At 42.3% G+C, this 14744-nt stretch overlaps 1 protein-coding gene across 3 annotated transcripts in view; it reads right to left on the minus strand.

Moving 5' to 3' along the window:
* Positions 1 to 14744, minus strand: part of DHX36 (DEAH-box helicase 36) — a 51465-nt gene that overhangs the window by 14868 nt on the left and 21853 nt on the right. For all 3 annotated transcript variants that reach the window (XR_008319483.1, XM_053309693.1, XM_053309694.1), the window contains 6 exons: positions 13555 to 13642; positions 12607 to 12662; positions 6821 to 6885; positions 3804 to 3947; positions 2040 to 2157; positions 149 to 247 (listed from right to left, as the gene is read on the minus strand). Coding sequence is in view for 2 of the 3 variants with exons in the window: in XM_053309693.1 (XP_053165668.1) it covers positions 149 to 247; positions 2040 to 2157; positions 3804 to 3947; positions 6821 to 6885; positions 12607 to 12662; positions 13555 to 13642 (570 nt within the window). In the remaining variant the exon portion in view is untranslated. The remainder of the gene's footprint in view (positions 1 to 148; positions 248 to 2039; positions 2158 to 3803; positions 3948 to 6820; positions 6886 to 12606; positions 12663 to 13554; positions 13643 to 14744) is intronic.

Raw genomic sequence — 14744 nt, forward strand, 5'->3', positions numbered from 1 at the left:
CCAAGCATTTGGTAACTGCTCAAGCATTTTGTAATTGTTCAGTTTTAATATCTGAACAGTAAAGTACTATGACTTGTGGTAGAGACATACATCTCTAGGTGATAAATTCTGAACATGTTTATTAGTGTGGGGGTAAAGACAAATTTACCAGTTGCATGAGATGATTTATAGACAGTAACACAGCATCACGTGATGGTGGATCCAAAAGCTTGCTCAGAAAGTGAGCAATTCCTCCAAGCTTTAAAATCTGAAAGAAAACCACATTCACACTTGTTGATTATACATTCAAATCAACCTGCACAACATTAAACAATCTTTATGACTTGCAATTATTACCATGAAAATTTTACTTTTTCAATCAGAAATGTTTAAACACACACAACAGATTAGTAAATTAACTTTTAATTGTGTGCTTCAGAAAGTGACTTTTATGTTTAGCTGATAACAATGGGTTCCTTCAGTCAGTATAATGATTGCTATTTATTTTACTTTGTCTTATTTATATACTGTCTTATATAAAATCTCAGGACAGTTTACAAGCTAACTAAACAGAAACTAAAACCTAAAAATCATATAAAAGATTAAAATTACAATAAACCCTTAAAACCTTTTAAAAATTAAAATTGTATTACATAATCAGCATATTATTTTAAAGTGGTTGTTTTGAGGATAGCAAACATCACAGGTGGACATTAAAAAGGATAGCAACAAACTAAGGCCCATGTTCACATGTACTTTGCTAATCTGGATGTAAATAACTAGTTTGCATTTGCCCTGGAAATCAGAATTGTAGACCACTGTTCCCTCTAAGGCATGCTCACATGCATGCGCTCACAAGTTTTCTGATGTCTACTCAGTTAATTTTAGATTCTGCTCAGGTTGAATTAGGAAGGCCTCACTCTGAATGTAGGTGTGCACACAGTGCCTTGGTTCATGACTCATTCTGCACAGAGATGAAAAAAACTAGGAGTGACCACTGTCGCAGACTAGGGTTTAATCCTGTTTTGCAAACCTGGTTTGTAGGGGAGAAAGGAATTAAGCAGAGCATGCAAGGGACAGAGGAAGGAGTCCAGAAATGTAGGGCTTGCTCCCATAGTGCCAAATTGCAGTATGACATTACATGTGAACATATCTGTACTTTAATATCTTGTATATCTGTACTTTCAACCCCACAAGACTTATCATAAGCATCACCCTCAGATGGGTCACCAAGTCCTAAAGTAGAGATGTGCTCCAGTAACCAGAAACAAATTCTAGTCAACCTCCCCCCCCCCAAAAAAGTGAACCAGTTCTGTGCACTGTTCCCTCTAAGGCGTGCACACACTCACAAGTTTATGGATGTCCGCTCAGTTCATTTTAGATCCCACTCAGTTTGAATCAGGAAGGCCCCACTCTGAATGCATGTGCGCACACACTGCCTTGATACTGCCACCCAGAACAAAACTCATTCCGCACAGAGATGACAAAAATTAGAGGGACCACTGGTTCTGTATACTCTTTACAGGTGCATACAGAAGGTGCCTCCATCCCGTTTTTGGTTACTCCTCCCCTCTCCCTGTAGCCACCCACAGCATATCCCCCATGGCTGCCAAAGGTTTCTCAACACTAAGGAATATCTTTGCAGTAGTGCTCCTCTGGATGGCACCCAGTAACAGCAACATCTCAGCAACCAAAGTCCTTCAGAAGGGTTGAATTTTACACCGCCATTGAAAGGCGACACCAGAGCATCAGCTCCATGCCTGACTGAGAAGAAAATTCCACAAGCTCGGGGCTACCCTGCAAAACTGAACAGTAGCGGTGCTCATAAGCAGATATAGCACCACGCACAAGCAAAGTTTCCCATTGCTAGTTATACAGTAGAGATCATTGGCTGAGCCCAGGGAGTTCTACCTGCTATAAGCTGCCAACAGTCCCAGTGAACACACAATCTCAATCATAACCACTTTGGTAAATTCTGAATATTTATGCAAAATAGTTTATTTTTAAAAAGCTACACCTACAGAACTAGACCTTCCAATTCATCCAATACCACATCTTACCTTGATCTGCAAACAGAGTTCTTCCAAAGGCGTTCTCAGGACTTCTGGCAATTGATAATCATCCAGCAGGCTAGCACGCAGACCATTGAACAAATGATAGCACTGACCTGGCTGGACTCTGCAAGAACATAAATATTTCCTATTATATGCTTTCTTCTTTAACAGACATGTAATAGTTAGGAGGCTTTATGAAGTAACTACTGGCTAATAGCGTTGTTTCTATTAAAAAGCAGTGCAATCTTTTAAAAATGAACACCACTCTGGTAAATGCCACGGTGAGAGAAAGAGACTTAAGTTCTAATGCTATGATCCACCAGGCCCTCAAGGAACAATTATGAACTGGTGCAACGATCAGAACAGCATCACCACAGAGGAGCAACAAGGTGGGGCAGTGTGGCCAAACTAGTGCTCGCTTCTTTCTAAGCATGTCACAGGAATAGGAATGGGAAGGACCAAGGCTAGAGATAATTCTCGACATGTCACCCAAACATATTTCAAGCTACCAGAAGAACTCCCCACATCACAGCAAGCTCATTTGCCTGGCATAGCCCAATAGCCATTTACAAAGGGATTGCATCCAATGTGCACTAAGCCTAATAGGCTTCGTCCAATTTTCCTTATTCAGGATTCCACATTTACTACAGCCAAGTCCAATCAAAGTGCCCAGTCAATGTTATATGCATTTTTAGAGTCAAGACAAATTACAGTTTATATCAGATTCACCATAAGTTGTTTTTCCTCACTTATCAATGCATTCAACTAGCAAAAGTCTGAAATGAGTTTATATCCCAGGGACTAATCAAAGACGATACAGGATGCCTGTGTGGAAAAATATTAAGCAACTCCACAAAGAGCTGTGGAGTTTTAAAACTCAACAAAGCAGTTTTCACTTACTCTCTCTATCTATGTATTCTGGAAATGATATTCATAGAAAGGTGATGCAGTTTTGAATTATTATTTTTTTAGATGGATGGACGGACAGATATCACCACAATGAGTAATGCTATTAAAAATCCACAAGGCTTTATCACCATGATTCAAGTTACTTGTGCTCTGAGCAAGTGATTGGAAAGAAGAGGGAGGGCTAGATGGGAACACATGAAGGGTGCAAAGGCCTCTTGTTTCCTCTGCCACCCCCTCACACTGGCTGTTTGCATGTAGAAAGGGCTCAGTTGTGCCATATAAGAATCTCCATGTGCAGGTTCTGTGCCCACCTTGTGAATGGATCATGCCCTATAGGTATGTTTTGCGGAGTCCGATACTAACTAACGTTACTGTTCTTCCATTCACCAAAACAACCCATCTATCCCCTAATCAAATAGCTGATTACTTCCTTCTTTTTTAAGCATGTAGGAGAGAGATCAAGCTACTGAATCTCTAGACCTTCTAAAAGGAACGTAAACTTCACTGTGGCGTAATGTTTGCAGGCTGAGGCCCATGCTCAGAAGCCGGAAAACACGAAACGGAGTTTCTGACCAAGTAGGATTCTAGCACATGACTCAATATATTTGTCTTTGAAGTGTACAGCACACTGCTCAAACCTCAGCTCTACAGCTGAGGTTTGCCATCTATGAAAAGGACAATGACAGTGCTAGGAAAACCAAACAGCACCAAAATTACTGCAAGCAAATACAGTAGCAATCGAGAAAGGTTGAAATTCAAGAGAATAAGCTATAAAGGGAAAGGTTAAATGTCTGGAAGGTATGCCAAAGCTATTTTAACATTGAATGTCAGCATAGACACACTGGTAGCCATTACTCTTACCTCCCTGCTCTTCCTTTCCTTTGCTTGGCATTTGCTTTGCTAACCCACTCGGCAGCCATCGTGCTAATGTTGTTCTGTGTATCAAAGTTGGTTTCCTTTATCTTTCCTCCATCTATAACATATACCACATCATCTATGGTGATGCTACAGAAATGGGATGTGGAGATAAGAAATCAGCTTTTCAATATCAGAGACACTTTTAGCAGATTGAGAAGTCAACCTAAGAAAAACCTTTCCCCTCACAAGTTGCCCTTTCCTAATGTTATACAATTAAGTGTAAGAACAGCAACTGTTAATTGCTACAGTCCTGCTATTTGCTACTTAACAAGAATAGATTTGTCAAGCAATTAAAAAGCTATTAAACAACCAAAGTGGTAACCTGGCTGAACTGCTGCATGAGACCCTCCCACCAGAAGTATGCCCAAAACTAAGACAGTCAGAAGACACACTGGACAGACTATTGTTCTATACAAACTTCTACTAGTATTTGGTCTTTAATACTATGGCATCTTCCAATATGTGGCAAATCCTTGGTGAGCTGATTGAATCAGCATCACTAACTTGTCTCACTGATTTCAGTGGTGCTTAGTCATAACTAACTAGTCTAGGTGCTACTGGATACAGTAATACTAGAGACTTTTATTTATTACTTTTAAAAAATCAATTAAAAAAATAAGAATTCTATATCACTCTTCATTGGTGTTTCCAGGGGAGTTACAGAAAAATAATAAAATGATCTCATCATAACAAACAATAACAAAGCCACAATTCAAAACAATAGATTAAAAGCTTCTGTTAACACTGCTAAATGGGTACAGAGGCCCAGTTTGAAAAAGATGGTTGTCTGCTATTTTGCAGAGGGATAGCAACTGTCCCTCTTCAGTTCAGCATAGTTGTCTTTCCCAGTGGCTGATGCTGGCATCTCCCTTGTGTTTCCTATTGGATTGTGAACCACTTTGGGACAGACAACCCTATTCTCACTCCTCGCTATGTAAACTGCTTTGGAATAAATGCGTATTCTAAATAATAATCAACACCATCATAAATTAAAAGGCCACTTAGAAGAACAAACCAATTTTTTAGTGGCACCAAAAAGAGACAACAGCGTAGATGCTATGCCAGCTTTCTTGGGGAGATAATTTCACTAGCGGGACACCACAACCTCTTCTCAGTTCGTATCGGCATACTGATGTAGGACCAAGCGTTCCTTCAGACACTCAGATCCTAAACCATATAGGGCTTTAAAAGGAGAGTGCTGGCACTTTGAATTGTGCTTTGAAATGGAATGGGAGCCAGTAGAACTCTTTAATTACATTAAACTTGCTCACATGGAAGCAAGCCAATGGTCAAGGGGAAGAGCAGGCACCCGCCCCCAGTACTGCCTTCTGGATCCACTCTGACCTGGAAGGCTGCACCCAAAACATGGTGCTGGGGAACACCTGCTCTACCCCATGACCATTGGCTTATGTGGTGTTTCAGGATTCTGTTCTGTCCCCAGTGCTGTTCAACATAGACATGAAACCACTGAGAGCGGTTATCAGCAGCTCAATTTATTTAAATCATGATGTCCTGAACTGATGCCTGGAGGCCATTCTAACTGAAACGTAATCCAGATCAGACAGAGGTGCTCTGCATCCATAAAACTGATAACAAAGTAGTGAGGTAAATCTGCTCTTAGATTTACACTTCATCTGAAAGACTAAGTCCATAGCTTGGTGGTTCTCCTCAACCTGTTGCTGTTCTTGGAAACCTAGGTGGCAGCAGTGTTCAAGGAGTGCCTTTTACCAGTTTTGGCTGATGCACCAGCTGCAACCCTGCCTAAAGAAACCAGATCTGATCTCTTACCCAAGCATTATTTATATCTAGACTGAATTACTGCAATCCACTCTCAGTGGGGCTGCCCAAAGCAGTTTCCAAAGACTGCTTTGGAAGCTTCAGTTGGTTCAGAATGCTGCTGCAAGGATGCTAGTTGCTACGCAAATTGACACCTATCCTGTGGCAGTTTCACTGACTGCTAGTTTGCTATCACGTCCACCACTGATGCAGATTCAGTTGGTAGGGACAGGTCCTTCTCAGTAGTGGCCCTTCATCTTTGAAATGCCTCCCAGAGGTGCTTCGTCATTCTCCCTCCCTGTTACATTTTAAAAAGAACCTGAAAACTATTTTTAGAGAAGCATTTAAATTTGGTTTTAATTGGATCTCCTGTTTTAATTCTGTCCATTTTATCTTGTTGCCATTTTTAAAATGTCTGTTTAACTGATGTGTTTTTATTGCAAGTAAGCTGCCTGAGCAGGAGTGAACTGAAGGGGCAAGAGAGAAATATTTTAAATTTCTATATACATATATAAAATGGAATTTACCTCTAAGCAAGGATGCTTAAGGTTGCATATTTTTAAAGCACACCCACCCCATATCTCTTCATTTTCCCCTTATTACAGTTGATAAACTGGGGAAGCACTAAAGCACACCAGCAAAGGAGTGATCTCTCCTGGCAGGCTTGTACTGACTCACTTCTTCCCTTCCTTCGAAGGGTAAATATGAAACTAGACAAGAAAAGGGGCATATTAGACATACTTTTGCTATTCCACAAACCACCAACTGACAATCCAACTTTAAGCTTAGAAACATAGCCCAATCTTGTATATCCATTCCACACTAAACTCCTAAAACTCTGATTATGAGTCAGAAAGAAGCCTCAGTGTATATATTTACTTTACTACTTCTTCCATTATGAAAAGGGATCTTAAGAACCTTAAAGTTTTCATTAAGAGAACACATTTGCAAAAATTGTAATAATTATTCAGTATAGCTTGAAAAAGAAGAAGAGGATGACCAGCAGCAAGGTGGATGGACTTGATTATGACAACAGTGAATGCACCACTAAGACCTTGAAGGCCAAGTTGAAGACAGATCATCCTGGAGAGAATCTATCTATGTGGTTGCTAAGAGTCGACACCAACTTGACGGCACTTAATCAATCAATCAATCAATCGCTTGAAACATAAACAAAGATTTACCTAGTCTCAGCAATGTTGGTTGCAATTACAATTTTACGGACTCCAGGGGGCGTCTTTTTAAAAACCTAAAACAAAAACAAAAACGGAGTATGCAAAACAAAGTGAGAGAGAGAGAGAATGAAGAGGTTCTAACAATCAATGCACACTTACCCAGGAGTAAGCTCTGTGAAATACAATGGCTTACATCCTGACTAAACTACTTGAGGGAAGCACAGTAGTTTAGCCAGGATTTAAATTAATTAGTCCTTTACAATAATTTCCAATCAGTACTATCAAGTAAGTCTGGATGTCAGCCAGTGGGACCTACTGTGTGTAAACACACACACACCCTGTAAGAAGCTGTTTTTCATCCTAAAATTTGTTTACTTCTGTCAGTTAAAACATTCTGTCAGTTTAAACATGTATCCACACACTAGTCCAATTAAGACAACCCTACTCCCCGCCAAAACCAGTAGGCAATTTCTCTTTGCTCCCAGGGTTCTGAGAGCAGGGTTCTCAGGGTTCTGAGCCCTTGCTGAAAAGGATGGGTAACAGAACATCAGCTGAACAAATTTGTAGCTTACATTCAGATACAGATCCTTATGTTACCCAGCATGTGGCTCTGCTTGCCACAACTGCTAAAAAGACTAGAATTAATGTTTTGAAGTCTATAGCTGTAAATTGTAAGGCTCAACTGATCTGGTTTTTTTTATCCTGGAATGAACAGACTCTTTATTTTAGAATGCACAATTGAAACACTGTTTATGATTATTTTATTTTAGTTTTGGAATAGAAGCATTGGTTCACTTTCCGTGAAGGCTTCTTCTTGCTGCTGGAGCCGAGGACATCTCTGAGTGGGTTATCTTTCCCACGTGCTCCCAGTCAGGATAAACTGAAATTTGTTACAAGCCTTAAGAGCCCAAGCAGGATAACCCCACCGAGTTCTTTTAGGCTGGATGTGCAATTAGCACTTGAATGTATATAACTATATAACAGATATGCAAAGAGAAAACATTCATAGAATAAAGCATGAACAAGAGTATGAAGGAACAACCCCAAAGAACAAAGTGTAAGCTCGTGTAATTCCCAGGAAACCTAGAGCTCGTGTAATTTTCCATGGAGTAAGCCAAGACACTACCTGGGAGGGCTGAGATGTCCTTGGCTCCAGCAGCAAGAAGAAGCCTTCATGGTAATTGAATCAATGCTGCTTTCACTACTGCCTGCAGCCAAGGACATCTCTGAGTGGAACATACCACAGCTCTGGCCACAACACTCTCTGGGAGGGAGCGTCCTTGCCTACTCTGGGGAAGCACCTGCTGAAGAACCCTATGACCGAATGCTGCCTGGGAAGAAGCATACAAAATGATTTTGTGCTTTGTGAAAGTCAAGGGCACCTTCCATGTGGCAGCCCGGAAGTTATCCCGCACAGGAACATTTGTTGAAATGGCAGAAGATGTGGCCGCCACCCTCGTGCAATGTGTCAGGATGTGTTAATGGGAGCGCAGATGTAGAGACTCGTACACTAGTGAAATACAAGCGCATATCCACCTGGTAATAGTGGATGTTGACACTTGACTGCCCATAGGTGCTGGTAGAAAACTAATGAACAAAGCCTCTGTATGTCTGAAGCCCTCCGTAGATCTCGGATACATCTTGAGGCATCACCGAACGTCTAATTTGTGCCATTCCCGTTCCTTCGCATGTACCGGACTAGGACAAAAGGATGGTAATACGACATCCTATGACTGGTGAAAAGATGTCACCTTAGGCGGGGAAAAAGGGGGGGGGGTCCATTATGAGGCACACTGAGTCAGCTGAAAAGATGCAAACATTTTTGTGAGTGGACAGAGCATGTAGCTCGGAAAGCATGCACTCCGAAGTCACCGCTATCAAGAAAGCTGTCTTGTATGATAGAACTCTCAGAGGTAGGAGCGTATCAGCTCAAATGGCGATGCTGTAGCACTCAGTGTGTAAATTCCAAGAAGGGAACCGATGGACCACCATGGGTGATAGAAGTGTTGCTCCCCTCTGGACTTTTTAGGTGTGGATGTTTCAGTACGTTCCCCCTAGAAATCCCTGAGATGATCCCAGCAAGTGATGCAGCCTGTCGCTTCAGCATGTTAGCTTTGAGCCGCTTGTCCAAGGCCTCTTGAAGAAAAGCTATGAGATGCTTAATCATCACTGTGCCACGGGGAATGGAATGTCTGGTTGACCAATGCAGAAAAGCTCTCCACATGTATTAGCACTTTGTTGAATCCCATGTGGAAACCAACAATATTGAGGTCATACTGTCTCAATATTCCCCACTCAGTCTCCAGGTGGCTAGCTGTAACCAGCCTGGATCGTGATGCTCTACTGGACCTTGATACAGTAGGTCTGCAAACACTGGAAGAAACCATGGTTCCTCCATTGCCATGTGAAACAGTTCCAGTAACCATGGTCTCCTGGGCCAGTATGGAGCTACAAGAATCACCTGGGCCCTGAGCTGGCAAACTCTGAGTAGGAAGCGGTGTCGGAGGGAATGCATACAGAAAGCTCGATGGCCACTGTGTTGACAGGGAGTCCACTGCCTCAACTTGTGGGAATTGAAAATAAGTGAAGAACCTGGTGAGTTGAGTGTTGACAGCCGATGCAAATAGGTCGACTTGCGGCATCACGAAGCATTTCGTGATTCTCTGGAAAACCTTCAGGTTGAGCGCCCACTCCTCTGGTAGTAGCTGCTCTCAGTTCAGCCAGTCTGCTATCAAGTTGAGATCTCCCTGGACATGGTACGCCATGATTGAAGCTAGGTGACTCTCTGCCCAGCACATAATCAGTCTGCAGTGATCTTGACCTAGTCCCACCTTGCCTGTTTATGTGGGCCTTCGCAGTCATGTTGTCAGTCCTGAGCAACACGTGTTTGTGGCAAATTATGTACTGGAAAGATAATAGGGCAAGATGAATAGCCCTCAGTTCCAACCAACTGATAATATGTAATGAGTCTGTCAGGGACCATCGTCCCTGGGCTGACGTGCATAGACAATGTGTCCCCCACCCCATCTTGCTGGCGTCCATTGTAATGATGACCCAGGGTGGGTCGATGAACTCCTTTCCCCACTGGAGGTTGTAATCCATCATCCACCACTGAAGTGACTCTAGAATCTGGTGAGGTATAGACACTGTTATGTTGATCTTCCGTGCCATAGGATTCGGAAGGGGAAGCAGGAACCATTGAAGAGCTCTCAGGTGAAACCTGGCCCACGGCACGGAATCCAAGGTAGCCACCATTAAGCCGAGAGGTTGCGCTAAGGATAGCAGCCTAGCTTCCCCAGATCATATTACAGCTACCTCCTGTTGTAATGCTTGTAAGCATTCTTCTGGCAAGAGCTTGTCCTTTTGAGTATCTATTTGTACGCACAGGTGTAATATTTGGTAGAATGGAGTTAAGTAGCTCTTTTCTCTGTTTACGAGGAACCCGCGTTGGTCCATTGCCTGTAGGGTTAGCTGCAGGTCCCTTGAGGCTGCTAGAATAGATGGAGATTTTAAGGGGAGGTCGTCCAAATTGGCAAAGATATAGATGCCCTGCTTGACAGGACAATGTGATCTTGGTGTGGAATGGAATCTGCTGGCGGGGAGTGGTCCTCAGGTCTGTACAGTAGCCTGTCACAATGGTAGTTAAAACTCACTGGTCTGTGGTCGTTATTTACAATGTCTGGTAATAAGCTGACAGGCACCCCGCCACACTAGAGGTAAGTCATTGTTGTTTCCGAGTACTAATCAAGCTCTAACCCCCCGTTGTCTGTTCCACTGGGGCGTTGAGTCGTGAAGTCTCTGTCCCTCCCCCAAAAGGAGGGTTGGAACAACTGAAAGGTATGAAACTGAAAATGGAAAGGCCTCCTGGGAGGGGGACATTCCCGACAACATGGAGCTGGGGGTAGAGGCACAATTTTACGTTTGTCCTTTGACTCCACTAATACCACCTTAAGGGCCTCCTCTCCAAACACCTTCACACCATCATAAGGAACTGCAGCCAGATTTGAGGCACTGGCCCATACATAGATGTATGGGCCAGTACCTCAACTATGAGCTATGCCTTCCAACTACAGTTGCAGTAGAAGCCCCGGAGACAAACTGTATGGCATCCCCCTTCTTGCCCTTCCTGGCCCTTCGCGCCACTCCCTTTGAGGATGCCAAGGTGTCCCATATCCAATTCTACCAAGCAGGGGGAATTTATTGGGAAAAGTCCATGACTGGTATTGAGGAGGGGGGAACTGCCGGGGGGGGGACTAGCCGTGACAAGGAGGGATCTCACCGGTGTTGCTGAAGCGTCCCTCTGCGTGGTTAAAACTGCACCCCTTTTGCTCCCTGGCGGTCCGTGGCCAACAAATTAGAAGTCAGTGAGGCATGTCCTTGACTGGCAACGGCTCCCGATGTTCCTGCCAAAGCTGCAGAGCCATTAGCGCTCAAGGTGGGGAGAGCCTGTGAGTGCTCCGAAGAGCTCGGCAGAGGTGGGAGTGAGGTGGATGCCTGGCCCACACTGTCTGGAACGTTCTCCTTGTGAGCTCTGACTGAGCTTCGGGTGGGCTGGGCAGGACCCGGAACAGCATCCTCCATTTCTCCCTGGCCATGTGTTGTGGCAGTAATTCGGGCCGCAGGAGGCGGAGAGCCCGGGCTCTAGTAGAGAGTGGGAATCCTGTCCTGTTCGCTCCTGATGGGAGTAAAATGTGCCTGATAGCCTGATGCCGCTTTACAGGCACACAGAAATAAGGTGGAATGTAGAGAGTAAAGCGTTATTTTTAAAAAAATAAAAGAAAGAGCTAAGAATGAAATATATAGCTGGGGAATAGGCTGGAGTGAAGATCAGTGGAGAAGAAAAGTAATAGCTGTTAAAGGTGGAAATCTGAAGAGAGTAAGAGCTAAGTTATGGAGGTTTGCCTAGCAGCACAGCAGGACTAAAAGAACTGGGCAGGGTTATCCTGCTTGAGCAATTAAAGCTTGTAACAAATTTCAATTAGTCCTGCCTGGGAGCACGTGGGAAGGATAACCCACTCAGAGATGTCCTCAGCTCCAGGCAGCAGAGAAGTACAAGTTTTTATTTTGGAATTTATAATCTTTTTATGAAAATGGTTGTATGCAATGAACTTTAGAATCATAAACAAAACCTGAACACATCCTCTCCTTGCATGCCCAATTAAATGCAAAACCTCCTTGTTTGTTAAACAATCCCAACAAACCAGCATTATCAAACCATCTGTGCTTTCTTGGAGTGTCTGGACTGCGTCAATGTTTAAACTGCACTCCAGAACAACTAAGCATCATTTGATAATTGCAACACAATCTAGAATTAAAAAGTCAGGACAATGGATATAATCTTTAATCCCTTTAAAGCAGATAGACTGCAGAGTCAGGTAGATTCCTTGTTTAAACAAACATGATCTCCCAGTACAGGCATTGTGTTAAATACTTCAATTTAAAAAAAGTTTTAACTGTTTTAATGTTTGATTTTTAACTGCAGCTTTATTTTTGTCAACCACCACGAGACATTTGTGGGTGGTGGTATAGAATGTCATATATGCATATATTGTGGAGAGAGGAGGAAGTCTTCGCACTGCATGCAAAGACTTCAGGGGTCTGAACATACCCTTGCTAGCAGTTTCAGGAAGTAATCAGTTAACACAGCTTTTGCACTCACTGCAATTTAGTTAAAACACTGCATTCAGATGTAGAGCAAATCTAATCTACATCTGCATTCAGATGTAGAGCAAATCTGAAATTATATTATATATATGCAAATATTAAAATAATTTACTTTCAATTATACTACTTACCTGGGTCTGGTTAACAGTAGGCATCAGTGAATGCAAAGGTATGATGATGAACCTATCTGAAAATAGAAGATAAACATCATGATGCTTACATTTATTTATTTAGTTACAAAGCAGAAAAACTAGAGCTGAAAACTAAGAGGTGGCATAATTGTACGAACCATTATTGTTAGAACATTTTCTTCAAGTAGACTATAAGTGCTTTCTAGATTGCTTATAAACAATCTGAAACAAATTTGGCACATTTTTCCTTACACTAAAGCTGCTAATCTTGTGTAATTTTGGCAAGATGTAATTTTGTTTGTGTAATGTCATATGTAACGCCATGTTTACAGTGGTGACTTTTGCACTGGTATGCTTTTTAATAATCTATTAAACCGAGTGATTTCCCATCAGTACCCTGACACAGTCATCTGTTCCATACATTGACCACTCAGTGACTGCCAGCACCCCAGTTTCAGCCATTATGTCCCTTTAACACTGCATGTGCATTAAAACATGGAACGTGGGACTAAGACTCCAGCAGCCATGCAAAGGACAGAGAAAGGTGCAAGACAATGATAAGAGGGGCAGAACCTCAAAGCACCAGCTGGAAAGGTTCAGCAGAATTCTATGGACACAGAGAACGTAACCTTCCAAGACTACAAAAGCTAGAAAAATGGCCTGGCAGCACAGATATAGTTGCTCACCACTAACACACTTAAAGCAGACATCTATCTGCTGAAGATCAGATACTGTGGACCAGTGGTAGGCAACCTTGGCACTCCAGCTGCTGTGAACTACAACTCCCATCATCCCCACCCAATTTATTAGGGCTGGGTGTGATGGGAGTTGTAGTTCAACAATAGATGAAGTTGATAAGTTTGGGCAACAATTTCTAAAGGTAAAATCTAGACTACAATATACCAAAATAACACTTTTAAAAGTAACTTTAAAAAGATTATATTTTACCTGACTTAAACATAACTTGAGACATGAGAAGTTCATGTAGAGTGCTAATGTTGTCCCATCCAGGGAGAAATACCAATATTGCACCTTCCTGCATGAACACAGGGATTTTTAGAAAAATATTAATGCATAAAGTCCATAAATATAGGATACATCAATTTGCCAAGTTGCCAAGTTTGCCAGGTTGTAAAAACACATTCCTTTACCAGTTTTGCAATTTGAAAATTGTATGCTGATCAAAATTCAAGGTGCAAAATATAAATATATTTTTCAATATAAAGCTGGCCAACCTAGAGTTTTTCAATATGTTCCATAAATGCATACTTGGAGGCAAGCCCTACCTCCAAAGATGTATGCTCTAGTGAGGAAAAGCATTCACATCTTCCCTTTAAAGTTAGCTGCAGTATTTTAAATGTCTGTATACAAATCGTAGAAAACTATTTGCTGCGTTTCTTATTGTTTTGTTGTCAATGGAGTATCGTAATGCACTCCTGAACTTCCACCACAGTATAGCTAGAATGGGGAAATAAGGTATTGGCCATCAGCCCTGTTTGCAACATTGCAGTGGCCCTACCAGATAAACTGAGCACTCTTTACTAGAGCAAGAGCTGCAGGACGATGGCTATGGGTCTCTCACAGCTTAACCAACAGTGTCTTCATAGAACTCAATGTTGTATGGGAACAAAATCAAGAGATTGTTTTTACCATGTTTTTGAAAATGCTGTATGAATTGATGTGTTTGTACCTCTAATCACCAAAGAACTGGTCTTAGTAGGAGAACAACTTATTTTGACTTTTAATCCCAGTTACTTCATATACTTCTTTGAAAACTGCTTAGGGAAAGGCTGCAAAGATTCCAGGTGCATATTTCACTAGGCAATTTTGTTTAAAATACATTTCCCTCTACCAGTCCTGCTTGGAGCAGACACCTAAACCAGGTCGGACTGGGGAGGTCAGAGGGTGTCGGGGATATTCCAACCCCAACCTAGGGAAGCCTAGATCTGGTCAGAGTTATCCCAACCTGTTCGGAGGAAACTGGAGCTCTTTGGAGCTCCAAATGCTGATGAGAGTTTAGCTTCCCACCCACCCCAATTGTGGCTTGGCCCGGGGTGGGGGTGAGGGCAAAAAACCTCTGCCTTCTATCTGTCTGTCTGTCAGCCAACCCGTACATTAATTTCTATCTTATACAAACC

The sequence above is a fragment of the Hemicordylus capensis genome, chromosome 3 (assembly GCF_027244095.1).
Source record: "Hemicordylus capensis ecotype Gifberg chromosome 3, rHemCap1.1.pri, whole genome shotgun sequence".
NCBI lineage: Eukaryota > Metazoa > Chordata > Lepidosauria > Squamata > Cordylidae > Hemicordylus > Hemicordylus capensis.